This window comes from Mus caroli, chromosome 11 (assembly GCF_900094665.2).
Source record: "Mus caroli chromosome 11, CAROLI_EIJ_v1.1, whole genome shotgun sequence".
In the NCBI taxonomy this organism is placed as follows: domain Eukaryota; kingdom Metazoa; phylum Chordata; class Mammalia; order Rodentia; family Muridae; genus Mus; species Mus caroli.
This window is the reverse complement of record NC_034580.1, coordinates 94,598,950-94,625,112: the sequence shown is the minus strand read 5'-3', so window position 1 is coordinate 94,625,112 and position 26,163 is coordinate 94,598,950. Positions and strand designations below refer to the sequence as shown.

The window sequence follows — 26,163 nt, the reverse complement described above, 5'->3', positions numbered from 1 at the left end:
CTCACTTTGTAGACCAAGCTGGCCTCGAACTCAGAAATCCGCCTGCCTCTGCCTCCCGAGTGCTGGGATTAAAGGCATGCGCCACCACGCCCGGCAATAAATGAATTTTTAAAAATAAGACATTGAATAATAGGCTTGGAAAAGTTCCTTGGCCCAGTTATTTAATTACTTTTGACATGGGAGCTCTTGTAGCCTGCTCTATCTAGTTTATGGGTTTCGTTTTTTGTTTTATTTTTTGTTTTTGTTTTTTCACTGTGTAACAACCCTGTCATGGAATTTACTTTGTAGACCAGGCTGGCATCAAACTCACAGATCTGCCTCACTCTGCCTCCTGAGTCATGGGACTAAAGGCATGTATGAGTACCGAACAGCTAATAGCGGGTTCTTAAATTATGTACCTTTTGGAGGGCTACCTGCAGTTTTGCATGTAGAACATGGTTCCTTACAAATCTTTGGGTCTCACTGTGTATTCCAAGCTGGCTTCTAATGCTCCATGTGTTGACCTCTTCAGTGTTGGGGTAGAGTGTGAGGCACCATGTCCTTTTAATACTAGTGATTTGTTTCTGCAATTATAATACTCATCTTATATTTAGCTTATAGTTGAGGTTCTAGGGCCCACCCTCTGAATGTGTAGCCCTCTCCCAGCCCCTCCCCCCTTCTCCTGTGACGCTGCTGTGCTCTCGCTCTGGTTGATGCCACCTGTCTCTGTCCTTCCTACAGTCTGAATGAGTTCACGACCCACGGCAGTGGAGAGAGCAGTAAGTCTGTGTCCCGCTGCAGGTCCCGTCTGCCCTGGGGAGGGAAGGACGGGAAGGGCTGCGTCTGCTCATTCTGGGGCTGAGGGTGATCCTGGGAAGGGACTCTGCCAAAACCACCCCTCTGCCCTTCTCCCAGCTGGACCAGTTTTGACTGGTTTGGGTTCTGGAAATTGTGGATTCCAAGGAAGGGATGATGTTCTTAATAAGACCCAAGAAAAGGATTCTGAGCCTCAGAGCTTTGAAGGAACCACTTGTTCCCTGACCTTCCTTCAGGAAATCCTGAGCTGGGGTGTAGCCTCCACACTTGCCTACTGTGCACGAGGCCTTCAGTCCCTGGCACCTCCCAATCTATACAGGGCTTGGGGCTCCTGCCCCGGGCCGAGCTTGGCATCCTTCCCTTTCCCACAGCGAAAACAGCCTCGGTCCGTGCCTTGCTCTTTGACATCTCCTTCCTCATGCTATGCCACGTGGCCCAGACCTATGGCTCAGAGGTAAGTGATGAGAGCTGGTGACAGGAAGAGGCCCCAAGTGAGTGGGGCAAAAAGGAAGGAAACGCCAGTAACTCCCTTACTCACCCTTGCCCCGACTGATCTCCCAAGCCAGCCTGTTCTGTTGTCTTCCCATGTCAACAGGTACCCAGCAACCCAGGTCCTCTCGTGGCAAATTCATGCTGACCACTAGGTGGCAGCACCGCTCCCTGTCTGATTCCCCTGGACAGATTTAGATTTGACTATGGCAAGGGAATGGCAATAGAGCCCAGTCCCTGGCTAGCTCTGGCAGGTGCCACGCCCTCTTCTCTCAGCTGGTGCCCCTCTGTCTTACCCAGGTGATCCTCTCGGAGTCGAGCTCAGGAGAAGAAGTCCCCTTCTTTGAGACTTGGATGCAGACCTGCATGCCCGAGGAGGGCAAGATTTTGAACCCTGACCATCCCTGCTTCCGCCCTGACTCCACCAAAGTCGAGTCCTTGGTGGCCCTGCTCAACAACTCTTCAGAGATGAAGCTAGTGTCAGTGGTTTAGGTCCTGACCTCGGGTGGCGGGGAGGGGCATTCCAAGGCCCTCCCCCCTAATCCCATCTCACGATCCCTTGCCATGATGTTCTCCTAATCTTCTCTGTAGACAGATGAAGTGGCACGAGGCCTGCCTCAGCATTTCAGCAGCCATTTTGGAAATCCTCAACGCTTGGGAGAATGGGGTTCTGGCATTTGAGTCCATCCAGGTAGCTCTACTGTTCCTTGAGTCTCTCTGCCTGAGACACAGGGCTGGTCACTGAGAGCTTGTTATTTTGCATACAAACAAATCCTCAAGCTGGAGATCATGTTCTGGTGTTAGTCTTCCATAGTATTCTCCTCTTAACCACTCATCCTGTCCAGGTGTCTTTGAGAAAATCAAGTTTATGTTGCAAAGGTGTGTAATGTACCTTGGGATAGCACCTGTGACCCCCAGCTGCCCCCAGAGGCCGTGGGAGTCATGGCCAGGGAGAGGAAGAGAGTCCCCAAGTCATTCCCTTCTCCTCCCCACAGAAAATCACCGATAATATCAAGGGAAAGGTATGCAGTCTGGCGGTGTGTGCTGTGGCTTGGCTCGTGGCCCACGTCCGGATGCTGGGGCTGGATGAGCGTGAGAAGTCACTGCAGATGATCCGCCAGTTGGCAGGGCCACTGTACAGTGAGAACACCCTGCAGTTCTACAATGAGAGGTCAGTAACCCGGCCTCCCAACCCGGCCTCCCTTCCCTGCCTCCCTTCCCCGGCCCCAGCAGGTGTGTGGTCAGGAGTCAGCACCACCAGGAACAAACATCCCACCCCATGCTCTCAGCCCTCCACTTCCCAGGGGAGCCGCTCTGCAACCACTTCCTCCTCCATCCAGGCTCCGACCAGCACCCCCCCACCCCCCACGCTTAGAGGCTGAGGCAGTGCGCATTCGGGGTAGTTGGACTCTCGCTCCCTCCTTCGCCTTCCCCTACCACTCCCTCGCATTCTTAGTCACACATTCACTCAGCTGGCTCAGCAGATATTTGGTGTGTGTCTCTGTATCGAGAGGATTTTAATCCCTGTACTTCCCATGCGTGGGAAATACAGACCCCAGACAGCTTGACCTCTGTCCTCCAAGGCTGCAAGTTCCAGAAAACTAGCTGAGGCCAGAGAGCAAAGGGATTGTGTGGCTGTGTCACTGTCGAGGAACTCTGAGGCATCTGCAGTTTTTATGCCTTCCCTCCCCCACCCTCAGCTGTCCTGGTGACCATTTCAAGTACTGGCTCTTCAGGGACTTCCGTTACACGGGGCTTGGTGGTATCCATTTATTCACCCAACTGATAAATTGTTTGGCCGTTGGTTTTTAAATTTGGCAAGAAACACAATAGGAAATTTACCATTTCCACCGTGTTTATGAATATGGTTCAGGATATGAAACGTGTTGGGATTGTGAAACAGACCTCCAGGCGTTTCTCATCTTGTGTATCTAAGCTTTTAGCCATAAGCAACAGTCCACCTCCCCTTCTCAGTTCCTGGCAGCTACCAGGCTACTCTCTGGCCTTCTGCGCGGCCACGGTAGATACTTCGTCTAACTAGAATTACGTAATACCTGCTTTTTCATGACTGACGGACTTTACTCAGCATAATTTCCTCAAAATTCATTCATACTCTGGCATGTGACCGGATTTCCTTCCTTTTAAGGCTGAGTAACATTGCATATCCGTGCCCCTCTGGCTCCCAACCCACCCTCAAGGGATTTGGAGAGTGGTGCCATGGCTGTGGGGTGGAGGCTGGCTTACAGGATAGCTGCGGAGGGTGCTTTCTGGGGGACATGTGGAAACAGCTGAAGCAAAGCTGGGGGAGGCTCTGTAAGATCATATTTGGGCTCCCCTGCCTGTGGGACATCATCCAAATCAGGCGCATATGTGCGTCTATACGTGCGCACACGCACGCGCATACACACACACACACACACACACACACACACACACACACGGCCACAGTGGGGATCCTAGCTCCCTTGTGAAGGTGGAGGAGGAGCTGTGCAAGTCAAGGCTGCCTTCCCTGCTCTCCTGACATCCCAGCACTCGGTACTTAGACCCCAGCTGTGGTCACAGCCCCAGATGTTCCCAAGAGGATTCCAGGCTGTACACACTTTGCCCAGCTACCCGGGGCCGGGAAGTGTCTTGCGGGGCGGTCTAAAGGCCTCTCCTGGAAGTTACAGTGTACTTTGGGCGGAGGCCAGGGCTGGGTTAGACCCTCCTCCCCCAAGTACTCAGCTTAAGTGGAAGTGATTGTGTTTTACTTATGACCCTGATTTGGCAGAGCTCGGGCCTGGGGGATGGGAAAAGTTGGCGGAGGAGAGGGAGAAACAGAATAGAGTCTGAATAGATTGATGGAACCTGTAAGAGAAGAAATCCCTGGCCTGTGCCTCTCCTAGGCGTCATGCCCGGCCAGTAAGCTCTTCATCGGTAGTGGGTTGTATTGTTGTGTCTCCCCCAGCATGCGGTGGGTCTCATTCCTCAGCCGCGTTTCCGTAACCCAATCCCAGGGGTAATGCCTGCATGTACCCTCCCTGCTCCCCTAGGGTGGTGATTATGAACTCAATCTTGGAACACATGTGTGCGGACGTGCTCCAGCAGACAGCTACGCAGATCAAGTTTCCATCCACGGGCGTGGACACGATGCCCTACTGGAACCTGCTTCCTCCCAAGCGCCCCATCAAGGAGGTCCTGACAGACATCTTTGCCAAAGTACTGGAGAAAGGCTGGGTGGATAGCCGCTCCATACACATCCTTGACACCCTGCTGCACATGGGTGGCGTCTACTGGTTCTGCAACAACCTGATTAAGGTACTTGGGTTGGGTGCATGTGGACAGCCATGTGGATGGGGCAGTAGACATGGTTGGCTGGGATAGACCAGGCTTCTCTGAGAGGTTGCTGGAAGCTGGGTGGTCTCCTGGGGAGACAGAAGTAGGACCTCACCTCAGAGAAGCACCTTGGGAGTTGGGGTCAAAAGCACCTTTGGCTGGAGAGGTGGCTAGGGTCTGAGCCGGCAGCCCCTCAGTAGCCACTTGCCTGCCTCTCAGGAGCTGCTGAAGGAGACTCGCAAGGAGCACACGTTAAGGGCAGTCCAACTTCTCTACTCCATCTTCTGTCTGGACATGCAGCAAGTGACCCTGGTCCTGCTGGGTCACATCCTGCCCGGGCTGCTTACTGACTCTTCCAAGTGGCACAGCCTTATGGACCCTCCTGGCACTGCGCTGGCCAAGTAGGGTTCTCTCCAGAGCCTTCCTGGGGTCCCCCCTTGTGCCCCAAGCATCCAGCATCCAGATTCAGTCACGTCAGCCTTGGTGCCACCCAGGCAGCTGGGCTGTGGGTGGGAGTGAGGGGTTGAAGGGGTTTCTTCACCATGAGCGTGGAGCTTCTAGGCCCAGCTTAACTATGCCTTCCTCCTGGGTCCTTTCGCTAGACTGGCTGTGTGGTGTGCCCTGAGCTCTTACTCTTCCCACAAGGGACAGGCGTCCTCCCGCCAGAAGAAGAGACACAGAGAGGACATTGAGGTAGGCTGCTGCTGGTCAGGGTCTAGAGGAGAGGCTCGAGTGGGCCCCTGAGTATCCTTGATTGGGGGGTCCTTTTCTGCTCACCGGGCAGAGACTGGGGTACGGGAGGGGTCACCACTGGTAGCGCTGGCCAAGGATTGTAGAGAGTTCACTTCTCCAGTCAGATCTGCCCTCCAGTCCTCTCCAGCTCCGGGAGACCTAGGCTGTCAGGCCTGTGACAGTGACCCATGTCCCCCAGGACTATGTCAGCCTCTTCCCCGTGGAGGACATGCAGCCCTCGAAGCTGATGCGACTCCTGAGCTCCAGTGACGATGACGCCAACATCCTGTCAAGTCCCAGTGAGCGCTGGGGGTGTCCCGGGCCTGCCTAGGACTCACTCCTCCCCAACAAGCTGCCTTGGTTCCCGGCTGATGGCCGTCCTGCTGTCAGACAGCAGAGCAGGAGCCTGCACCTCTCTGTCCCTAGTTGGGGCTCTGTCGCTTGCTAGTGGGGACAGGACCTGAAGCTGTCCTCCAAGGTCCCTCCAAACCCCTTTTCACCACTGGAAGGGTGGTGAGGCACCCAGTGAGTTCCCAGCTTGTACTAGTGACTCACCCCCTCTCCCTTCCTTCCTAACCCAGAGAGACATGCCCTGTGGATGAATACTGGCCCCACCAGGCTGCAACCTGGGGCTGCCTTCCCGCCTTCCTACTCAGAGGGCAGCCCATGTCATCCTCTCCTTGCTGACAGACTTCCTTCTGCCAAAAACTCTTGTGTGGCATCCAATTTCTCTTGTTTCCAGATTTCTCCTGAACCTAGAACTTTCTCTGGAGCTTTGTAGGGACCAGGGTCCAAGCCACACGCTTATGTAAAGGAAAGATGTTGGGTTGCCCACCTATGACCTGAGACCTTAGCTAGGCCCTTAGCAAACAGACTGTGTGTCTGTAAGATGAGCTCTGAGCGGGCCGGGCAGCCTGAATCATGCAGAGTGCCAGGATTGGTCTTTGGTGGTGCTCAGCAGGCCTGGCTCCCCAGATTCCGGCTCCCCCCTACCCTCATGTAGCCGACTCCCTGACTGAAGGGACAGGGAAGGCTCCCCTGGAGTCAGAGCTGACACAGCACCCTCCCTTCCTCACTCTCCACAGCTGACCGCTCCATGAACAGCTCCCTCTCGGCCTCCCAGCTCCACACAGTCAACATGAGGGACCCTCTGAACCGAGTCCTGGGTGAGTCTTCCCACTGCACCTACCTGCAGACGGAGCTGGAAGGAGCCCCCTCACCAGAGGTAGAGCTGGGTCTCCCAGAAGGGGCAACCTGCTCCACCTCCACATGCTGCCCCCCTCACTACTGACTGTCTGCCTAGGGTAGTCAGCCCCCTTTACTGCCATCTCCCGCCCGTGCCTGCTGTCACTGCCTCTCACCTTCCCTCTCCCGTCTGACCTGTTCTAGAACTGTGTGTCTTGTTCCCCTCTGCATAGCCAACCTGTTCCTGCTCATTTCCTCCATCCTGGGTTCACGCACCGCTGGCCCCCACACCCAGTTTGTGCAGTGGTTCATGGAGGAGTGTGTGGGCTGCCTGGAGCAGGACAGCAGGGGCAGCATTCTGCAGTTCATGCCCTTCACTACCGTGAGTGTCTCAGGGGGCTGCAGGGGGACCCACAGAGAAAGGAGGGGTCTTGCTCCTCGGGAGTCACCCCAGAAGCTACCTGTGTTCGTCTGTCTGTGGCAGGTATCAGAACTGGTGAAAGTGTCTGCTATGTCCAGCCCCAAGGTTGTCCTGGCCATCACAGACCTCAGCCTGCCCCTGGGCCGGCAGGTGGCCGCCAAAGCCATCGCTGCACTCTGAGGAGCTCCGAGTGGCCTGCAGTGGGTCCCAGCCCCAGCATCCAAGCAGGGAGCCAGGAGAGTGAGACCTTCCCACCCCTGCCGTGACTCATCATGGCCCTACACATCTCCCAGTGGCTTTTGTAATTTCTGTCCTTTCAACCAGCACCCATAGACTCTGAGCAGTCCCTGTGGTCACCCCCAAGTAGCTGTACCTCCAGGAGGACTTTATAGGGCCACAGTGTGTATATGTTTTATTTTTTTTTAACCCATGAATGGGGAGTCCCCCTTGATTCCTCTGTAAATAAAGATCCTTGTGGCTGTGTTGCTCATGTGGAGACAGTGTCTTTTCCGTGCAGTCTCCTGTGTGGTGGCCAGGGAGGGGCACAATCCTGTGTAGGGAGGAGGAGGCGAGGAGGAGTGGGACTGTTGTTCACAGTCACACTGCAATGGGAAGGACTCAGCAGCGGCACCACTGAAAGCAGGACGTTCTGGTGAAAGGCCCCGCACGGCACCGTACTGTGCAGGGCAGGATGTCTCGGTCTTTAAGTCACACTCCACCCTCTGGACCAGAGTTCACCATGTGTTCCTGTGAGATTATTTGGTGAGGACTTTTCTGTCTCCCATACTCTGCGAGTCCAGCGACAGGGTCCTGTGAGGCTGTGGGAAGGGAGGTGGTGGGAGGCATTGAGGAGTCAGTGGTGTGGACGGAAGTGACAGGTTAGCCTCTTGGGCAGCTCTGAGCCACGGGGGAGCCTGCAGCTGACCTTCAGGCCTTCTAGGCTTCTTCAGCTGAGGAGTGAGCCAAGCAGGAGATTGTGGGGACACAGAGTTTGTTGGGGGGAAAGCCAGCCAACCCAGGACCTGAGCTCTGATCCAGTAATCACATTAAACTCGGCCTTCTGCCTGTAAAGGCATGATGTCATTCTACCTGTCATTCTACCGGGTGGGCAGCTTTGCAGAGGGCTGTTCATAGGTGGTGAAGAGACCAGGCCTGTGCACGTGGTCAGCCTGCCCCAGCCCCAGCCTCCTCTCTCCATTGATTTATCATCCATCAGTTTTTGGGTTTTTTTGTTTGTTTTTGTTTTTCTTTTCCAAGAAGCTGTGGCTTGGAGTCAGCGACACTGGGCATTTTTAGTGCCGTGTCCCTATCGATTAGTAGAGAATGGCACCCAGAGGAGGTCCGGGCAAGCCAGAGCATCCCACCTCCTCCCAGTGCCTTCTTTATCTGCCCTCTCCTATCACGCCATGCCACGCCACTCACCAGCCCCCAGCCAGGCATTAGCCAAACCCAAGAAGGAAGATGAAAAACACGTACTGGACACCACTCTTTATTATCTGCAAGCTTGGCTACAGTGACGGGTGGGGTGGAGGGTGAGGGTGGTTGGGAAGGCTTCCCTCCATGCCACACCCCCCACAGGCTTCCTCCTGCCTCCCCTGCCCCCCACTCCAACTTCGGGCCAGCAGGGCCCTAAAAAAGGAATCCAGTCAATTCCGGGGCTAAACCTGGCCACTACTGTTTCTTTAGGGACTTCGTTCCTATGGGGACAGGAAACTCTGCAACCTGGTTGACCAGAGCAAGGGATATAAGAACCCAGTTTGGGAACACTGCTGTTTAAATATTAAACAGGGATGTCTTGTCCCCCAGAAGGGAGACCAGATGCTGCCTGGGCCCCCCCTGAGACGGTGCCTCAGCATGGCAGGGCTCACTGTGATTTTTTGGGGGTACTGCCACAAACTGGGTGCCTGGAGCAGTGGCAGGAATCAATACTTGGTATTTACCTATCTCCTTCCCTGGCCTCCACAGGAGGACACAAGAGTCTTCTCTCTCTGCTCTAAGCAGGAGAACAAAACTCGGAAGTGGAGAGAATGATCTAGAAGCTTAGAGCTCCATTTTCTTGTCTTTGTCTTTAAATAGTAGGCTTAAATACGCATAAATATTAAATAGAGATAAATAAACTATCTAAAAAGGGCTTTCTGCTCAGGTCTAGGCCAAGTGGTGCAGAGCAAGGCGAGCCGTCTCCAGGAAGCTCTGCAGGTACGAAATGGCCAGGACACCTCCTGCCCGGCGCTGGAAGGCAGAAGTGAAGGCTGGCATGGCGCTCTGTGTGGGCTGCACAGGAGGGGCCACCCCTAGGTTTTCCATCTGTAGGGAGGAGATGAAGTCAGGGATCAGTCCTTCCTTGAGGTGAGGAAGTGCTGGGAAGTTTGTAAGTTGGCCTGTGGGGTTCATTAATGTTAAGGGTAAGAACCAAGACTCCAACCCAGTCTGTCTCTAGACAGAGTCTGTCTCTCAGCCTGAAGGAAGCAGGGTAGGGGGCAAGGGGTGTCTTCTCATAAAACAGGCCTCTGAAAATATAGAGAGTTTCCAGGGTGCCCAGGCGTGCTGCCATGACCCCCTCCAGATGGTACTCACCTGCTGCCAGATGGTGGTGGCAAAGTTGGCAACATCCAGCTGAAGCAAGTCCAAGGTGGGGGCCAGCGCAGGGGAAATGCCCGCTAGAGCCTGCAGGAGACCTTGGTAGAGGCAGAGCCCGCTGTGAAGCTGGCTCAGGCACTGTGTCTGGGGAAGATAGCAGGGTTAGGCAGTATGTCTTGGGATACTTGCTCTCTTCAGGAGCCCAAATAGTAGGATGTAGTCCCTCCTCCTCTTCCTCCTCCTCCTCCTCCTCTTCCTCCTTCTCCCTCCTCCTCCTTCTCCCCCTCCTCCCCCTTTTCTTCCTTCTCCCCCTCCTCCCCCTCCTCCTCCTGGTCCTCCTTTTTCTGCAAATACTCACCTGCTGCAGGGCTTGGCTAGAGCAGCCACTCAGGGGAGCCTTCGGGATCCCCAGAGAGTGGCCCAGCAACACCAGCTCCTCAGGGTGACACAGCTTGTAGGTGGCACACTGTAGATGGAAGGATACTGAGGGTGCTCACCTGGGCCAGGCTGTTTGTCCAGCTCAGGTCCTCCTGGCTTCTCAGCTCCTTACCTTCCTAGTGAACCTAAGGACTGTCCCATCCAGAGGTCCCACTGCTGTCTCTACTCATTCTCTTTCCTGTGCCCTTCGCCCCCCATGTTCCCTTCCTCAATGTTTCTGTCAGTATTCTGAGGGTGCCATCTAGGCTCTTGTGCACACTGGGCAAACACTGTCAACTGCTGTGCGTCCCTAGCCTGCCCTCTTCTCATTTGTGCTCCTGCCTCCCCTGCCCCCCCCCCAAGTCCTTCCCTCCACACCTGTTGCAACGCCACTCACCAACTGCTCCAGCAGCACTGAGCCGCTGGCCTGAATCTTCCTCACTTGCTCCAGGGACTTAAGCAGGAAGCTTCGGGGCAGAGGCAGGGATGGTGGCAGAGAGCTGACAGTGACCAGGGGAACAGCCTCTTGTCCTGACCATAGTGCACTTTGCCACAGCAGCAGCTGCAGGGCTAGGAGCAAACAGACAAGTCTGAGGCACTTGTTATCCGGCCTCTCTCCATTCCACACCCAGGGCAGGTAACCAGGGCACTCACCCATTAGCTTCATGCGCCTCTGGGCAGAAAGTTGAGCCATGGATTCTGGGTGATCTGGGCTGCAGCTCTGGGCTCTGCCAGGGCCCAGCTCCAGGGGGCCTTTATACATAAAGCCATCAAGGCCCCGGGAGGAAATTACCTGGGGCTGGGGCAACTCAGGCTTAGTAATAACTTCCCAGGATTTATGCAAATTTGTCGATAGCTCAGGACAATGCAGGGGGTTGGGGAAAAGCTGTTTGCGAAAGTTTTTGTGAAATCGGGGAATCTCTGTTCCTTCCTTGACGTCTTGTCCCCCCCTCAAACTCTCTTCCTCTCTTCCAGCCACACCCAGGCCTGAATCCGCTGCAGGGTGTTGGATCGGAGTTGTCCAACAAGGCTGGTGAAACCCTGGAGGGAATAGCAGGGAACTCAGACCCTGGGGAAGAACGGGTGCTCAGGTCAAGACTGCTCCTGTCTCTCCATCCTCTGGCAGACATGCTTGGGCAGCCCCCTCTGCCCTTCATTTGTGATTCTCAAGTCACCTATACCTGGGACAAACATCCAGAGAGAAGGAAGAACCTGTCCTCATTTCAGACCCATAAGCTTCCTGGTGGCTGCCTCCTGCAGTGCCGGGAACCCTCCACAGCACCCTAGGTAGGGTCTTGCTGTCTACGCCCGCCCCACATTTGGATAAAACAAATTGGTCCAGCATTCAGGCCATTCTGTCCCAGGATGATTAGCTGGGAACTCCCCAATACCCCCCATTATGACTCATTTCTTTAAGCCCCTGGATCCTGGCAGAGAGGCCAGAGGAAACCGGATGTCTGTCTTGAATGAATCAAGACCCTCTGGGGCTCCTGGCTCACCTGACCTTGCCTTTCTGCTTCTCTTGGCACATTACCTCGATGTCGTGGAGTCTGGGGCATCTGGAGGGCGTCGGAGGCTGGGTCATGGAGCGTCCAGATGATCTCTGCTCATCGTGCAGCAGTGGTGTGAGCTGGTTTGGGTCGATGCAGGCTGGGGTGAGAAAGGAGAAGCCGCATCTCCCATCCTAGAACCCTGCCCAGTGTTAGCTCTGAGAGAGACCTTGGTGATTTCACTTCTGTGAACTGGGCCAGAAAGGGAAATGCCTTGCCCAATCATGGGTAGTAGGGATGGAGGGACATCCCAGTCTCTCTCAGTCCCAACAGGGTATTACTGCCTAAAAAGGAGGACCGGATTCCTTCTCTGACTGACGGCATCTCAAGCTGGTACTTTCTGAACTATTTCACCCCCACCAAGGTGGGGCCAAGGAATATAGACATTTTTTGATGTTGAGGCATACCTGATGGGGTGGGGCCAACTCTGGGGCTAGGCTGCCCTCTGGTGGCCACAGATGTCATGGACATTAACTACATAGCCTCTGCTTGAGAGGACAGGGCAAGGGATTCCCATTCTGTTTGTTTGTTTGTTTTTGTTTTTCAAGACAGGTTTTCTTTGTCTCGATAGCCCTGGATATCCTGGAACTCACTCAGTAGATCAGGCTGGCCTTAAAGAGATCTGCCTGCCTCTGCTTCCCAAATGCTGGGATTAAAGGCGTGTGCCACCACCCACAGGTGAGATTTAATTCTTAAAACATGCTAACTAGCAACAGCTGCCTACTTTATATGTCACAAACTCAAGACCCACAGGGGTCGCATATCAGGTAGACATCTTGCATATCAGATATTTACATTATAATTCATAACAGTACCAAATCACAGTTATGAAGTAGCAATGAAATCGTTTTATGTTTGGGGGTCACCACAGCATGAGGCACTGAATTAAAGGGTTCCGTATTAGGAAGGCTGAGCGCCATGGTGTAGGGGGTGGTGGGGATCTTTTGCTGCCGTCATTTTGTTCTGTCTACCAATTGGTGGGCTGCAGATGAGGGGTGGCCTTGATGAAGCAAAAGGCCTCGCCTGGGGTCTCAGAGCTCATAGATGAGCTGCACGAGCCCCCATTGTTCTATTGCACCAGCCAGCTGGAGTGCCCCTCGGAGAGTGGAGAGTAAAGACCGGAGGGCAGCGTCCGGGATGTAGCTTAACTGATACAGTACCTGCCTGGCATGGACAAAGCTCTGGGTTACATCTCTAACCCTGCATAACACAGGCATGGTGGCACACACCTGTCTTCCCAACACTTGGGAAATAGAGGTAGGAGGATCAGAACCAGACCTGGCTAGAGAGGGGCCCTGAGGTCCCCGATATAGTGTAACAATTGTCACTGCTACTAGCTGCTAACCAGAATTCAGTGGCCAGATTCTGTTGCCGAAGACACCGCGGGCTCTGGGCACAGGACACAGAGAAATCAAGCTGGACGTGATCTCAGAGCCTCTTCCTTGCTGTCTGGACCTTATGGTGTATGCAGGCTGCTAAGAGGATCGCCATCCAATGCTTACTCAGCTATGGGGGTCTGCACGTTGTACTACTGAGCCCAGGGCCACCGGCGTGCAACAGTGGATTATCTATAGGGGTAACCAATGACTTCCCAATTGGATTTGAGGCCACAGGATGGAATCCACTCTAGTACTATCATGGTCAGTGTTTATGTGTGGGAAGTCCTGGGACCCAGTAGGGAAACTGTGCTGCTGTTCTGATAAATAGATATGATGTGCTTGTCTAGTTGCCACCTGAATAATTATGTTTATTACTGTCATAGCTTGTCAGCTTTGGTCAGAAACTCTTCTTTTTGTTGTGGACAGAGCGCTGAGAAGTGACTGCTGGATGCTTAGTTATTAGTGAGAGCTATTAGTGAGAGAGCTATATTACCCTATCACGGCCCAGCGAGCACTGTGGACAAGAACAGAAAGAATGCAGGGCTGGAGGAAGGGGCTGTGCTGCCACACCTCACCAGCAGCAGATTTCTTGAAAAAGGCGTGGCTATGGCCATTGTACTGGAGCTGGTGTGATGGATGGTTTCCTGCAGGAGACTGGGCCTGTGAGCCCCTACCCCCCTGGGGGGGATTTATAAGCAGTTTATGGTCACTGGGGAAAGAAGAGACTTTTTCTTCAGTACCCATAGCAAGTTACCCATGCCTCTAATAACTCCTCCTCCATGTTATTGTAAGAACCTTGAGCTTGAGGCTGGTGGTGCATGCTTTTAATCCCAGGAGACAGAGGGAAGCAAAGCTCTTGAATTATAGGACAGCCTGGTCTACAGAGTGAATTCCGGGATAGCCAGGGCTACACAGAGAAACCCCTTCCTGAAACAACAACAACAACGAACCCCAAGGAAGTTTATGGATCACCTAAACACAACAGGAGAGTAGACAGGGGACTGGGGAGGAGGAAGAGGACCAGCAGGAAGGAACTGAGGGGTAATGAGGAGCTAATATGGTCAGAACACGTTAGATGTACTCTATGGAAATGTCACAGTGGAGCCTGTAATTACACATGCTAATAAACACAGCTATGAAGCTCAGGGACATCCTCAGCTACATAGCAAGTGTGTGGCTAGCCTGGGCTATATGAGGGGAAAAAAGATCCAGGAGCAATGGCCTCTTTTCCTGGACAAGTCACACAGGGGCTGAGCAGGGCTAAACTGAAGAAGCTCCAAGGCCAGGGTGGTTTGTGAGAGGCTGAGGCTGGCTGCAACTCCTCTAAAGGCTCTCAAAGAATTTCTGTTTTCTTTTTGCAAGGCTTGGGACTGAATCCAGGACCTCTGGCATGGTAAGCAGGCACTCTACCCCAAGTTACATCCCTGGCTTAATTAAAAAAAATTACATGTCTATTAATGTTTTCCTTCTATACATACATGTGTGTGTGTTCTGTGTCGGGGAGGGCATTGGGTCCCTTGGGATCGTCGTCGTGCATGGTGCTGAGCCAGGTCCTCTGCAAGAGCAACTCGCTCTGCTCTCTTAACCGCTGAGCCATCTTCCTCGCCTTCTCTGTGGTCTTTAAATGAGCACCTTTTCTGTTTCACGTTATACAACCTGAGCCTGTGATACAGCTGCACGTACAGCAAGCAGGGCGGCCGACGGCTTCCTCTCCTGCCCAGTATCCAGGGTCACGCCCTGGTAATGCTCACTAAGTACCACAGGCTCATGGTTACCACCTGATCCAAGTGAACCCTTTCGTGGTTTGGTGAGTTTTGGACTTCGGTCCAGACGGTTGAGTGCTTTGCTATGATGCTCTGATTCTTCCTCTTCCTGAATCTGTGAGCCATCTTTTTTGGTCAACCTCCTTGCTATCTGAAATTTTAAGGAAGGCTAGACTGGTCTGTGTGGTGAATTCCCAGCTAGCCATGGACCTTGCCTCAAAAAGCAAAACTACAGAACACTTCAGGCATGAACTACGTGGACACAGGATGAGATCTGCAAGAGCGGAGGGCTGGAAGGCGTCCCATCTCACAGAAACAACTTCATGCATTTTATGGCACTGGGCTTTGGAGGTTTAACAATGCTGGGTCACTGTGACCAGGACTGGGATCAGGAACCAAAACAAAGGCCAAACCTGTGGAGTGAAATCTGAGGCTGATGAGGTGTGTCTGTGTGCCTTCCCCCAACACACAATACTTACACCAGCCTGAATAGCATGCCAGGCACTGGGGTGGTCACGGAGCCTACAGAAAGGCTGGCAAGACAAGGCTCTGCCACCAACCACTGCTCAGAAAAACATGACTAGGTGGCCCTGAGCAGGGACACGGATCTACACCAGTGAGGCAGTCAGGCTGGCAAGGTGGAAGGCGGGACTGGAAAGCAAGAGGTGGATTGCCAGGTGACCCAGGTGGTAGAGAGCTCAGTAGGGACAGAGGGACACAGTAGTGATCCAGAACACAGGCCTAACTACAGTGACCCAGCAGGTCACTGTCATCAGTGCTGGGACCTTTGCCAGGTCCAGCTGGGATTGGCTGAGGAGCTGGGGAACCCCGTCCTGACCCCCAATTCTTTGTCGCCAGCCATCTCCCACAATACAGAGCCACTGGGTAAAGGCTGTTGTCACCCTGCCAGGCTTTGTTCTCTTGTGCACAGCACTTAAGGTCAGCCACTCATCCTTGACTTTTCTGAGGCAGGGTCTCATGGAGCCCAGTTTGTGCTTACTCCTGATGCCATGCTAGCTGTAACAGGCTTGCGCCATCAAGCCTGGTTTGTGCAGTGCTGGGACTCAAACCAAGATTCTATGCATGCTTGGCAAACACTCTGTCAACTGACTTCCATTCCTGTTGTTTGCCCCTTGGAGCCTCTGGCAAGTTTAGGCTCCTGATTTGAAGAGCCAGGAGGCTGAGTCTAGTCCTCTACTTGATGACAGGAGCACAGCAGCCTAGGGCACTCATCAATGTACCCAACACGTGAGAGCCCCAAGCCGAGGCCTCCTGACTTTGGCTCACCTCACCTTGGCTTCCTTTCCTGAGGATATGCTGGATCCTGATCACACTTGGGGCTAAGATGCCAAGAAAAATAAAGCCACCCGGGCCTCTCAACCGTGCGGTCAATCAAGCAAGTGCCATGGAGTAACTGACACTGTGCACAAGGAGCTCTGGAGAACTTTTTATTGTTTAAAAATCATAATTGAAGCTTCAAAAACATAGAACCCAACGTGTCCCAACTCCAGGCCCTAGTCCACACCCTAATCCATGGTTCTGTCCGTCCCCTCCTGCCACCGACACCACCATGAGGCAGGACCCTGCCTCTAGGAGGCTGCCACCTGCTCTTCTGCCCACAGGGTACTGTCACCAGCTACAGAGAGGCATGATAGCAAGAAGGGGACGGTTGGCTCCCAGCATCCCTGACCCCTGCACATATGCAGTCTGTGAGCCGTGTGTGGGAAACAGAGAACAGTTTCCCGGGCAGGGGACACCTGAGGGAAAAGAGAAAAAGCCAGTCTCCACTCAGCCCGCCCCTCCCCGGCCTGGCTCAGGGAAAGCTGTCATCGTCATCCTCTGCCATCTCCTTGGCAAACTCCAGGTCCTGCTGCTCCCGCTCTCGCCGCTCCTGCAAGGAGAGGGGCTGAGGGCTTCACCCAAGGAAGGGGCTGCCCCGCCCTCCAGCTCCTTCCCCGCTTCCCTTTTGAAAAGGTCCACCTTTGACTCTTGCTCACCTCTGCAGACTCCAGGTCCTTGTTGTAGGATTTGGGAGGAAAGCGCATGGCCTGAAAATAGCAGGTGGAGAAAGAGAAGCAGGAATCACTGGGCCTTCGCATGTCCTAGACACCAGGGTCTGAACATGGTGGGCCATGCTTTCTCTCCTGCCTAGCAGGAAGTGACCGACCATCGACCATCCATCCGACCATCCATCCATCTATGTAAAGGCGGGGTCTCTCTACAAAACCCTGGTCCTGCAGTTCACTATGTAGACTGGGCTGTCTGTGAACTCACTGAGTCTACCGGCCTCCACACTGAGTGCTGAGATTAAAGGCGTGCACCATTATCGTTTTTTTGTTTGTTTGCTTTAGTTTTTCGAGACAGGGTTTCTCTGTGTAGCCCTGGCTGTCCTGGAACTCACTCTGTAGACCAGGCTGGACTCAAACTCAGAAATCCACCTGCCTCTGCCTCCCAAGTGCTGGGATTAAAGGTGTGCACCACCACGCCCGGTGCGTGCACACTCGTTTAGAAGTAGACTCTTCTACTACCAGATGTTAAAGGTGAGGACAGAAAGGGCTGGATCTTAAAGACCCTCACATGATTGCAGTGGGTTTTGCCAGATCTTTTTTTTTGTTTGTTTTTGGTTTTTCCAAGACAGGGTTTCTCTGTGTAGCCCTGGCTGTCCTGGCACTCACTTTGTAGACCAGGCTGGCCTCGAACTCAGAAATCCGCCTGCCTCTGCCTCCCGAGCGCTGGGATTAAAGGTGTGCGCCACCACTGCCCAGCTGGTTTTGCCAGATCTTAAGGAAGGCAGCGACACCTTGGCCCCGGGGTAAGGGAAGACCACCAGGAGGGAATAGCACCAAACTCAGTGGTTAGGCAGAGAAGGGCTTAGGTCTTCTGTGGAACTAAAGGCCACCCCTCATTTTATACAGGCGAGCATGGCCAAGTGCTCCCCAGTGTGAAGTGACTTCAGTCTCAGCAATTCCTGACACAGGCAGAGACAGACTTAGAGGAGGGGACCGAGCAAACTTGGAACCTTGCCTGCTCCTTCCTGGTGACATCCCTGATGGCACTACAGTCCTGCTGGCCGGGGCTATGGAGCCTTGGCTTAGTCTTTTGTCCCTGTGGCCCCACCGTTCATCAGTGGTTTGTAGACACCGGCTAGGGACTGGGTACTAATCCCTGAGGACTCTAGGGGGGTTAGGGGGTGAGGGCTGTAATGCTGACTAGCCCGGCAGTAGCCAAGGGTGCCTCACCTTGACAGACATGTTGTGGATGTCCAGACAGAAGGAGATGCGCTGGTGGAAGGCCAGCTGGGGCTCCCGGGTGGAATAGATGTCAATCATCTCTTTGGATTGGACATATCCCTTCTCGTGATTGATGCTGGCCTCAATCACGCCGTCCCGGATGGCCTGTGGGCTCCCAAAAGGAGGAATGGTCACCTCCTGTCAGACTTGTGCTGGCCAGGCCCTCTGTCCTAACACTCCCGCCCAGATTCATTCTCCTTTCTGGCAAGCTCCTGGCTTTGCTATAGTACTGGCATTTCCTGATGAGACTGGGTTACTGCTGAACCTCTGGCAAATTCCCTCCTACTCCTGCCCCCTGTAACAGGCAGGAAGGTCACGTCCTTGGCCAACCCCACCTTGGCGACAATGAACTCTGCATCTTCTGGGCTATCCAGCTGCAGCTTCTGGGCGATGTCAGCCAGGGAGATCCGGGAATAGGACAGGCTGATCATGCGCACACCTGGGGGTGGGGTGGGGAGGGGAGAGGGAGACAGTGATGGTCACCACCCACTGACCCACCAGGCCACCTGTCTCAGAAAGAGAGCATCTGCATCCTGTTCAGACCCAAATCCGTACCTGTCTTGATCACATTGTGTCGCAGTCGGATAATTAGGGTGTAGGTCCCATCAGTTTGAAACTTCTCCCCAAACTGATCCAGAACTTGGTTGAACTTGGCAAGATTTCCTGTCCTAACAGCTGTGTGGGGACAGGGTGGTTTAGCTGATGTAAATGGTCACCCACAGCAGGCTCGGGGCAGGGCTGTGGGCAGCAGCCTTACCTTGGGTGAGAAGGAAGTAGGGCATGAGGGAGCGCTTTAGGGAGGGCTGACGGAACTGCAGGCGGTCTGGGATCTCCCCCAGCAGGAGCTCCACCACGATCAGAAGCTTGTGCACCTGCATGGGGTGTGACAGGAACACAGTGGTCGGGGCACATCCGTGGGCAAGGAACCCAGTGCCTGGGCTCTGATCAGACATACCGAGGACGAGGGAGGGAAGGAGGGAGGCTGGGATGCACACACAGTCAGCAGGCAGGCAAACTACAGTACACTAAACACATTTAAAAGGGAGAGAGGGCGCAGCGAAGGCTCAGCAGTTGATGTCTGCTGCTCTTGCACAGGACAGGAGTTCGGTCCCCAGAACCCATATGGTGGCTTAAAGCTGCCTGTGACTCCAGCTCAAGCAGATCTGACACCCCTTTTGGTCTTTGTGGGAACCCACAACTCCATGGCACACACCCTTAAGCCTAGCTCTCGGGAAGCAGAGACAGGTGGATCTGTGAGTTTGAGGCCAGCCTATCTACATGTGAGTTCTTGGAGATCCTCTCTCTCTCTCACACACAGGTGCAGACAGACAACATACACACCAAAAAGTCAGTGGGAGAGAGGAGTGGAGGCCGGAGTGGCCGTCAGTGTGTGTCAGGATGCTGATATTTAAGGAGAGCGTTCAGATCCTCCCCAGGGGCCCCAGGAGAGCCCAGCCCGGGGATGCTTTGATGTTAGTCCAGGAAGACTCCTGGTAGGCTTTGCACCTCAGAAGTGGAAAGGGAACAAATATATGTTTGCCTTTTCAAAAAAGCCAGGGTTTCCTTATACAGTCTAGGTTATATAGCCCAGGTTAGCCTTGCATTAGCCCCGTACTTGCTACAGGTTAGAAACAATCCTACCTCAGTTCCCCATGTGCTGGAATAGGACCTGTACCATGACGCCTGGTCCAATATATGTGCTTCTGCTTATAGTTTTATCATTTCTTTGAAGATTTCATAAAACATATTTTGATTATATTTATCCCCCCATCCTCCTCCTAATCCTCCCAGATCTGCTTCCAAAATTTATGTCTTTTAAGGTTTATGGAGGAGAGGCTGATGTATTAGTGGATGCTAATGGCCTTCGAGTCAGTTCTGGACGGGCCAGCAGCACTGGCACCCCAAGAAACAGTGCAACTGCAGACACTGGGGCACCGGGGCACCCACCTTTAATCCTAGCATTTGGGAGGCAGAGGCTAGCTTGGTCTATACAGTTAGCTCCAGGCTAGCCAGGGATAGACAACGAGACTGTGTCTTGAGAGGGTGGGCAGGAGGGAGAGAGACAGGCACACAGACACACCACACGTTTCTTTAGCAACAGGTCAACAGTCCAGTTGCCTTAACTGTGCACTGCTCTTGCTGGGCTTCCTGAGTGCCTAAGTATACAGCTATGTCCCCATGCCTCCCTATACCTGTATTTTAATAAGCTGTGAGGGGGCAGGGGGAGGGGAGAAGACAACGACAACACACCACACAGGCCCTCGCCTTGAACACACACACGCCCCTTCTACCGTCCCAGGCTTCATCACTGAGCACTGGCCAAGACTCAGGACCAGCTGGGCTCCACCCTAGCCCAGACACCACTGTAAGGAAACATGTAAGGAAACATGCCCCCTCCCGTGTTATTTGAGATGTGGGGTTTACCTCATGGAGACTCACCAGCATGTAGCACACTATTTCGTTATCTGTACCTGTAGTGCTTTTTGTTGTTCTAGACAGGGTCGTACACTATGTAGCCCAGGCTGGCCTCCACCTACTCCTTCCTGTGTCAGCCTCCAACTGTGGAGTGCGGGGATTACTGTGTGCCACCACTCCTGCCTCTTAGTGACTTTTCAAAGAAACTTTAGTGTGGCTTATATTGCATGCAATCTACCAGGCTGCCCCCGTGTCTCATGAGTCTGGAAATTCCTTTGTGTGAAGAAAACCCTACTAATATTCCAAAACCAGTTCAAATGTAAGATTTCTTATTCTTTAAAAACAAGGTGGCCCGCTCTGACCCATCTCCAGCGCTCGCCCACCCTGAGAAGGGAGCAATGGCGGCTGGTACCATTCTGAGGCAGGCACATAGGCTAGAGCTGAAGAGCTGGATGCAAAGCTGTGCTCTGGGACTTTGCACAGGCCCATGATGGTTCCAGCAACATTCTTTCCCTTTCTGGTCATTCATGGTGCTCAACACCCAGGTCAACCCAGAGAGAGAGAGAGAGAGAGCATCTATGTCCGAGGGCTCTGAAGTGGCCAGGGCTTACGTGCACACAAGCCCCCCAGCTTTGTGAACACACAGGCACGTAAAGGAACATGGAAAAGCCTGGGCTTATCAACGCCACCTAGGTCCATGCCTAGGAGGACTGCGAGTGCTGGGAACTCCCGGGAATCAGGAATATTCCAAACTCATCTCAATGAAAAACATAAGCTGGCAGAGGAGCTGAAGCATTGCTGACAACTCCGACACGGATGGCCGGGGCAGCCTCGGGATGGCCCAAGAAGCTCCAGCTCTAGTACAGGGCTACAGACCTTAGGGTACTAGATAAACATGGTAACCATGGCTCACCGTCTGTTTGAAGCCAACAGCTGTATGCTGTGGAGCCTTTCGAAGGGCATTGGTCATTGTTCTCCGGGCTTCAGAGTACTCCAGCTGGATAGCCTTGATTCGCCCTGGGAGAACAGGGGGAGAGTGGGTCAAAAGAGTGGTGTGATCCACCACGACCACAGACCACCATTACCCCTCTTTGGGCAAACACCTGGGCTTTGGAATTCTGCATCTCTTGCTTGCCTGATGATCTGTAGATTATCCCATGTGCAGGCCCAAGGTGTGACCTGGTCCCTCATGTGCCTATCTGGGATGAGGGCCGTCTACACCAAACGGACCAACCCTGAAGAGTCTGCACCAAGGAGCCTGAGCCATCTCAGCCCTGCTTACCTGTGTAATAGAGGTACCTGGCCCACTCATTGTTGTTGGCTTGCTCAGGGAACACAGACTTGGATACCAGCTTCTCAGCCTGGTCATACAAGCTGTAGTGCAGGTAATTCCGAAGCAGGAGGTTCAAAAGGGTAGCCTGTCCATCAGCATCGTGCCGCAGGGTGGCTGTCCGGAGCCGGGCATGCAAGAAGCTTTGAGAAGGAAAGACAAAGGGATGTCAGACTCTTAAAACGAGGTCAGGTTTGGTGGTTCACACCTTTAATCCCAGCACTTTGGAGGCAGAGGTGGGGAAAGCCTCCGTGAGTTTAAGGTTAGCCTGATCTACAAAGAGTTTCAGACCAGTCAGGGTGACACAGTGAACCTGCCTCAAAAAGAAAGAAACAAAAGCACGGTGTCGCACACCTTTGATCCTAGCACTCAGGAGGCAGAGGTGGAGGTGAGGCTGAGGCCAGTCTGGTCTACTTGTCTAGTTCTAGGACGGCCAGACTTACACAGAGAGACCCTGTCTCCAAAACAAACAATGAAAAGCCTCAAACACAACTCTGAGCTGTCCTATTTAACGAATATTCATTATGGTCTGGTACTGTTCTAGAGCGGACAAAACTTGTGCTTAGGCCAAGAATGTGGTTTAGGCAGGACAGACAGCAGCAGAGGCGAGGAGGACATCAGGGGAAGAGGGCAGGGACACCGAAGGCGAGCGCTGTGGCCTTGCTTTCTTCTGCTTTGGGTCGTGAGCCTGAGCCTGGGCCCTGGCAGCCAAGGTGTCACTCTAGCCCGTTTCTCCTTACACTGTTTATGTGAACACACGAGGGCAGAGGACAGCCTGCAGGGTTGGTTCTCTCAGTTCACAGCCTAAGTCCTAGGGTTCAAACCCAGGCCCTCAAGCTCAGCAGCAGTCTTTACTCACTGAACCATCATCAATAGGCCCTGGACTTAATGTTTGGTTGCTTTTTAAATTTATTACATTAAAAAATGTGTGGGGCTGGAGAGATGGCTCAGTGGTTAAGAGCACCGACTGCTCTTTTAGAGGTCCTGAGTTCAATTCCCAGCAACCACATGGTGGCTCAGAGCCATCTGCAATAGGATCTAATGCCCTCTTCTGGGGTGTCTGAAGATAGGTATTGTGTTCTCATATACAGAAAATAAATAATTCTTAAAAAACAAATAAAAAAGAAAGAAAAAGAAACTTAAAAAAAATATGTGCATGTGCATGAGCCATGTGTGTTTGTGTGCACGTATGCAATAGCACAAATCTGGAGGTCGGAGAACAACTTTTGGGACTTGGTTTTATCTTCTGCCATGTGGATCTGAGAGATGGAAGTCAGGTTTGGATTTTTACCCACTGAAGCATTTCACTGGCCCAGGCCTGGCAGCTTGGCCAATGCAGACCAAGCTGGGCTGCAGGGAACCATGGACTTAAGAAGATGGGGAGGAGCCGGGCATGGCGGTGCACGCCTTTAATCCCAGCACTTAGGAGGCAGAGGCAGGCGGATTTCTGAGTTCGAGGCCAGCCTGGTCTACAAAGTGAGTTCCAGGACAGCCAGGGCTACACAGAGAAACCCTGTCTTGAAAAACCAAAAACCAAAACCAAAAAAAAAAAGAGGGGAGGGGTCCAGGCAGAGAAGCGTGCGCAGGCTCTGAGGGAGCATGTCTGGTATGCTTATGCTCAAGGAAGAGGAGGAGGTGGAGTGTAGGCAAGTGCAGACAGCTGAGGCCATGAGAGGAGGAGACAACAATGTCAGGCCAGCTCTCAGAAATTACCGAGGACTTTTCTAAAGGGCACAGGGGTAGGGGAGGGGGTTTAGGAGTGCAGGGGTGGGGTTAGGGGTGGCAGTAGCAGGTTTTGAACAGAAAGCTACAACATTCCTAGCTGACCTTCGACCTCGAACTCATCTACAACCCTCTCTTCCTGTGGGTGACAGAGGACAGGGGACAGCTCTCTAAAGCCCAGAGGTTAGCCTACTGTTCACCCAGGTTAGCCCATTATCCACCCACAGCTGCCACTCCCTCAGCACAGGGCTTGCTCCCTGCTGGGCCCCTGGGGTGGACTGAACAGACTGTCCATCAGGCTTAGATAACTGAGTGCTTAGTCACCAGGAGGGCACGAGGTCCTGGACGCAGAAGGACTAGAAGGTGTGGCCTTGTTGGAGGAAGCATGTCACTGAGATTTCAGAAGCCCACGCCAGTCCCCAGCCCCTCAGCTAAGGACGCAGCTCCTAGCAATTGCTCCAGCCTGAGCAAGTTGTCATGATCATGGACTAAACCTCCACAACTGTAGGTAAGCCCCCAGTGAAATGTTTTCCTTCATACGGCGCCCTGGTGATGGTGTCCCCTCTCAGCAACAGAACAGTGACTAACACAGACCCTCACACCCACCTGTTCCTCACTCTCTCCAGACCCACACCCCTGCACTAGTGATGATCAGGGCTCTGATCCCACGGGGACCTTGACTCCTCATACCTGCGCACCACATCCAGCTTGTCCAGGAACTCATAGACCCGGGCGTGATAATAGTAACACTTGGCAGCTACGAGGTCCAAGGCTCGGCGGTTCTGAGTGCTGATCTTCTGCATCAGGTCATCAGAGATTTTCTGTGCCTGGCAGGGGTCGGGAGGCAAAAGAGAAGCAAGTGGTAAGTCCTCCAAAAGTCACAGAGGAAATATCATGAGCATGCAATTCTGTTCCTAGGTGCATATCCAAGAGAACTGCAAAGAGTTGCGCAGAAAGCCTATGGACAAACGCTGGGACCTGCACCATTTAAAGTAAGCCCAGTATTTCTCGGTCTCTGAAGAACGCATAGTAACCAAGTGTGGCGCTGCAGGCTGCAGGCTGAGGAAGGAAGAGCCAGAGGGCAGCTAGGCTGGGCCAGAGGGAGACAATGTCGACAAAACAGAACTAAACAAGAAATAGTAACAATAAACAAAGTAAGACGTATTCATTAGGATACCAGCCAGTCACTTGCCAGACTGCACAAGTCTCAGGCTACCCTGGGTCACAGAGCAAATCACCGAAGCAAAACAACAGGCTAAGTGCAGCTCAGTGCACAGCCCAGAACCAGCACACATGAAGTCCTAGGCTCCACCTTCAGTTAAACAACAACACAGAATGGCGTGCTCACTGGTCCATGCTATGCCATTACCCCTTGCATAATCTCTAAACTTTGCATTAAATGCAAGGAGCAAATCTTCCAAAGAGACAGAAAGCACACTGGTGGCTTGTGGGTAAATCGAGGGTAGCAAATGACTGATGGCAGGCATTGGTTTTGTGCTGGAGCAAGCAATGTGTCCTTAGAGTTAGTGCTGATGGCTGCACAACCTTCGGTGTATATAACCTACAGTGTATATAACCTACAGTAAATCCTTCAGTGTATACAGTAAAACCCTTGTGTGTATATATAGTAAACCCACTGTATACAGTAAAAAGACAAATTTTATCTAGAAAACAATTAAAACAGTGTGGTGAAAAAGAACGAAACAGCAGGGAGAGAGGCTCCTGTCATTTCTGCATGTCAACCAAGGTGGCCCACTCTGGTGAGAGGCAGAGCCGCAAGCAGGGAAAGCACCCACTGTGCCTTACTGGGCACGCTTCCGGCCACAAGTGAGAGGTTTCCATTTTTATTTTTCTATTGTGTGTAAGAGTGCCTGCTTGGTGCCTATGCCAGAAGAGACTGTTGAATTTCCTGGAGCTGGAGTTATGGCTGTGAACTGCCACCTGAGTGCAGGGAATCAAACCCGGATCCTCTGTACCCGCAGCCAGTGCTTTTAATGGCTGCACTATCTCTCCAACCTCATAGAGCTGGCGTTTTAAATATATAATTTTGAAAAGTGATTACTTTTATCTGTATATGCATGTGCCCTATATTAATATGCCTGCGACAGTCTCTCGAGTTCTGAGATTAAAGGCATGTACCACCACCACTGCTATGTTTCAAGTTTATTTTGTGCAAATGTGGGACATGGTCTCACTACACAGCCTGGACTGGCCTTGAATTTGTATTCTGTCCCAGCCTCTGAGCACTGGGGTCACAGGTGTGCACCACCACGCCTGGCTTGGAGAGATGGAGAGCCAGAGTCCCCAGTGAGCCTCTCACTGGAGCTCATCTCCCCCCAGAGCCCCACTGGGCTTGCTAATCACGCCCACTGCATGCTGGGTACCTCTTTGTAGCGCTTGCTGTTCATCAGGAAGATGACCATGAGCAGCTGCAGGTAGGCTTCCACCTCAGGCAGGAGAGGCGCTGATGCCGCTTTTCCCGTTCGAGGACGAAACTGCAGGTCGGCTTCTGTGTCCATGGGCTGGGAGAGGACAGAGCAAACAACAGAGTTTACTGCTGGGCACTCACCGTGGGTTCCCCAACACACACAGAGAATTTGCCAGATGCTGAGCAGACAAAACTAAAGACAGTCCTTCTCCCGGAGTGCCAAGAGGCTAACACTAGAGTACAATAACAAGGTCAAGAGGGGCTGGTGAGATGGCTCAGTGGGTAAGAGCACCCGACTGCTCTTCCGAAGGTCCAGAGTTCAAATCCCAGCAACCACATGGTGGCTCACAACCAT

At 53.1% G+C, this 26,163-nt stretch overlaps 3 protein-coding genes and 1 non-coding gene across 8 annotated transcripts in view; 2 read left to right on the top strand and 2 right to left on the bottom strand.

Moving 5' to 3' along the window:
• Nucleotides 1-7,433, top strand: part of Med24 (mediator complex subunit 24) — a 27,269-nt gene extending 19,836 nt beyond the window's left edge. For all 5 annotated transcript variants that reach the window (XM_021176811.2, XM_029483957.1, XM_021176810.1 and 2 more), the window contains 12 exons: nucleotides 721-758; nucleotides 1,167-1,249; nucleotides 1,585-1,763; nucleotides 1,876-1,975; nucleotides 2,280-2,455; nucleotides 4,317-4,581; nucleotides 4,819-5,000; nucleotides 5,202-5,292; nucleotides 5,531-5,630; nucleotides 6,417-6,497; nucleotides 6,750-6,898; nucleotides 7,001-7,433. In XM_021176811.2, the coding sequence (XP_021032470.1) occupies nucleotides 721-758; nucleotides 1,167-1,249; nucleotides 1,585-1,763; nucleotides 1,876-1,975; nucleotides 2,280-2,455; nucleotides 4,317-4,581; nucleotides 4,819-5,000; nucleotides 5,202-5,292; nucleotides 5,531-5,630; nucleotides 6,417-6,497; nucleotides 6,750-6,898; nucleotides 7,001-7,117 (1,561 nt within the window). In that variant the 3' untranslated portion in view covers nucleotides 7,118-7,433. The remainder of the gene's footprint in view (nucleotides 1-720; nucleotides 759-1,166; nucleotides 1,250-1,584; nucleotides 1,764-1,875; nucleotides 1,976-2,279; nucleotides 2,456-4,316; nucleotides 4,582-4,818; nucleotides 5,001-5,201; nucleotides 5,293-5,530; nucleotides 5,631-6,416; nucleotides 6,498-6,749; nucleotides 6,899-7,000) is intronic.
• LOC115032721 lies at nucleotides 933-1,036 on the top strand. The gene has a single exon (XR_003838336.1). It is a non-coding gene; the product is annotated as a small nucleolar RNA SNORD124 (small nucleolar RNA).
• Nucleotides 7,434-8,412: 979 nt separating the features above from the next.
• On the bottom strand, nucleotides 8,413-10,686 carry Csf3 (colony stimulating factor 3). Its single transcript, XM_021178275.1, has 5 exons — nucleotides 10,586-10,686; nucleotides 10,329-10,501; nucleotides 9,873-9,980; nucleotides 9,512-9,658; nucleotides 8,413-9,241 (listed from the first exon to the last, which is right to left on the bottom strand). The coding sequence occupies exons 1-5, from the start codon at nucleotides 10,623-10,625 to the stop codon at nucleotides 9,083-9,085; spliced, it is 627 nt and encodes a 208-aa protein (XP_021033934.1). The 5' UTR covers nucleotides 10,626-10,686; the 3' UTR covers nucleotides 8,413-9,082.
• Nucleotides 10,687-16,058: 5,372 nt separating this feature from the next.
• Psmd3 (proteasome 26S subunit, non-ATPase 3) overlaps nucleotides 16,059-26,163 on the bottom strand; it is a 13,779-nt gene continuing 3,674 nt past the window's right edge. The window contains exons 2-11 of the mRNA XM_021177602.2: nucleotides 25,765-25,987; nucleotides 24,071-24,207; nucleotides 21,611-21,801; nucleotides 21,242-21,345; nucleotides 18,671-18,785; nucleotides 18,469-18,588; nucleotides 18,249-18,352; nucleotides 17,863-18,018; nucleotides 16,621-16,671; nucleotides 16,059-16,514 (exon numbers count right to left, since the gene is read on the bottom strand). Coding sequence (XP_021033261.2) covers nucleotides 16,437-16,514; nucleotides 16,621-16,671; nucleotides 17,863-18,018; nucleotides 18,249-18,352; nucleotides 18,469-18,588; nucleotides 18,671-18,785; nucleotides 21,242-21,345; nucleotides 21,611-21,801; nucleotides 24,071-24,207; nucleotides 25,765-25,987 — 1,279 coding nt within the window. The 3' untranslated portion in view covers nucleotides 16,059-16,436. The remainder of the gene's footprint in view (nucleotides 16,515-16,620; nucleotides 16,672-17,862; nucleotides 18,019-18,248; nucleotides 18,353-18,468; nucleotides 18,589-18,670; nucleotides 18,786-21,241; nucleotides 21,346-21,610; nucleotides 21,802-24,070; nucleotides 24,208-25,764; nucleotides 25,988-26,163) is intronic.

Bases quoted from the DNA above. Each gene is read 5' to 3' on its own strand.
- Csf3 (XM_021178275.1), bottom strand. From the start codon at position 10,625: ATGGCTCAACTTTCTGCCCAGAGGCGCATGAAGCTAATGG. The intron at 10,502-10,585 runs GTGAGTGCCCTG...GTTTGCTCCTAG, and splicing joins GAGGCGCATGAAGCTAATGG to CCCTGCAGCTGCTGCTGTGG. The intron at 9,981-10,328 runs GTGAGTGGCGTT...TTCCATCTACAG, and splicing joins CAGTGCTGCTGGAGCAGTTG to TGTGCCACCTACAAGCTGTG.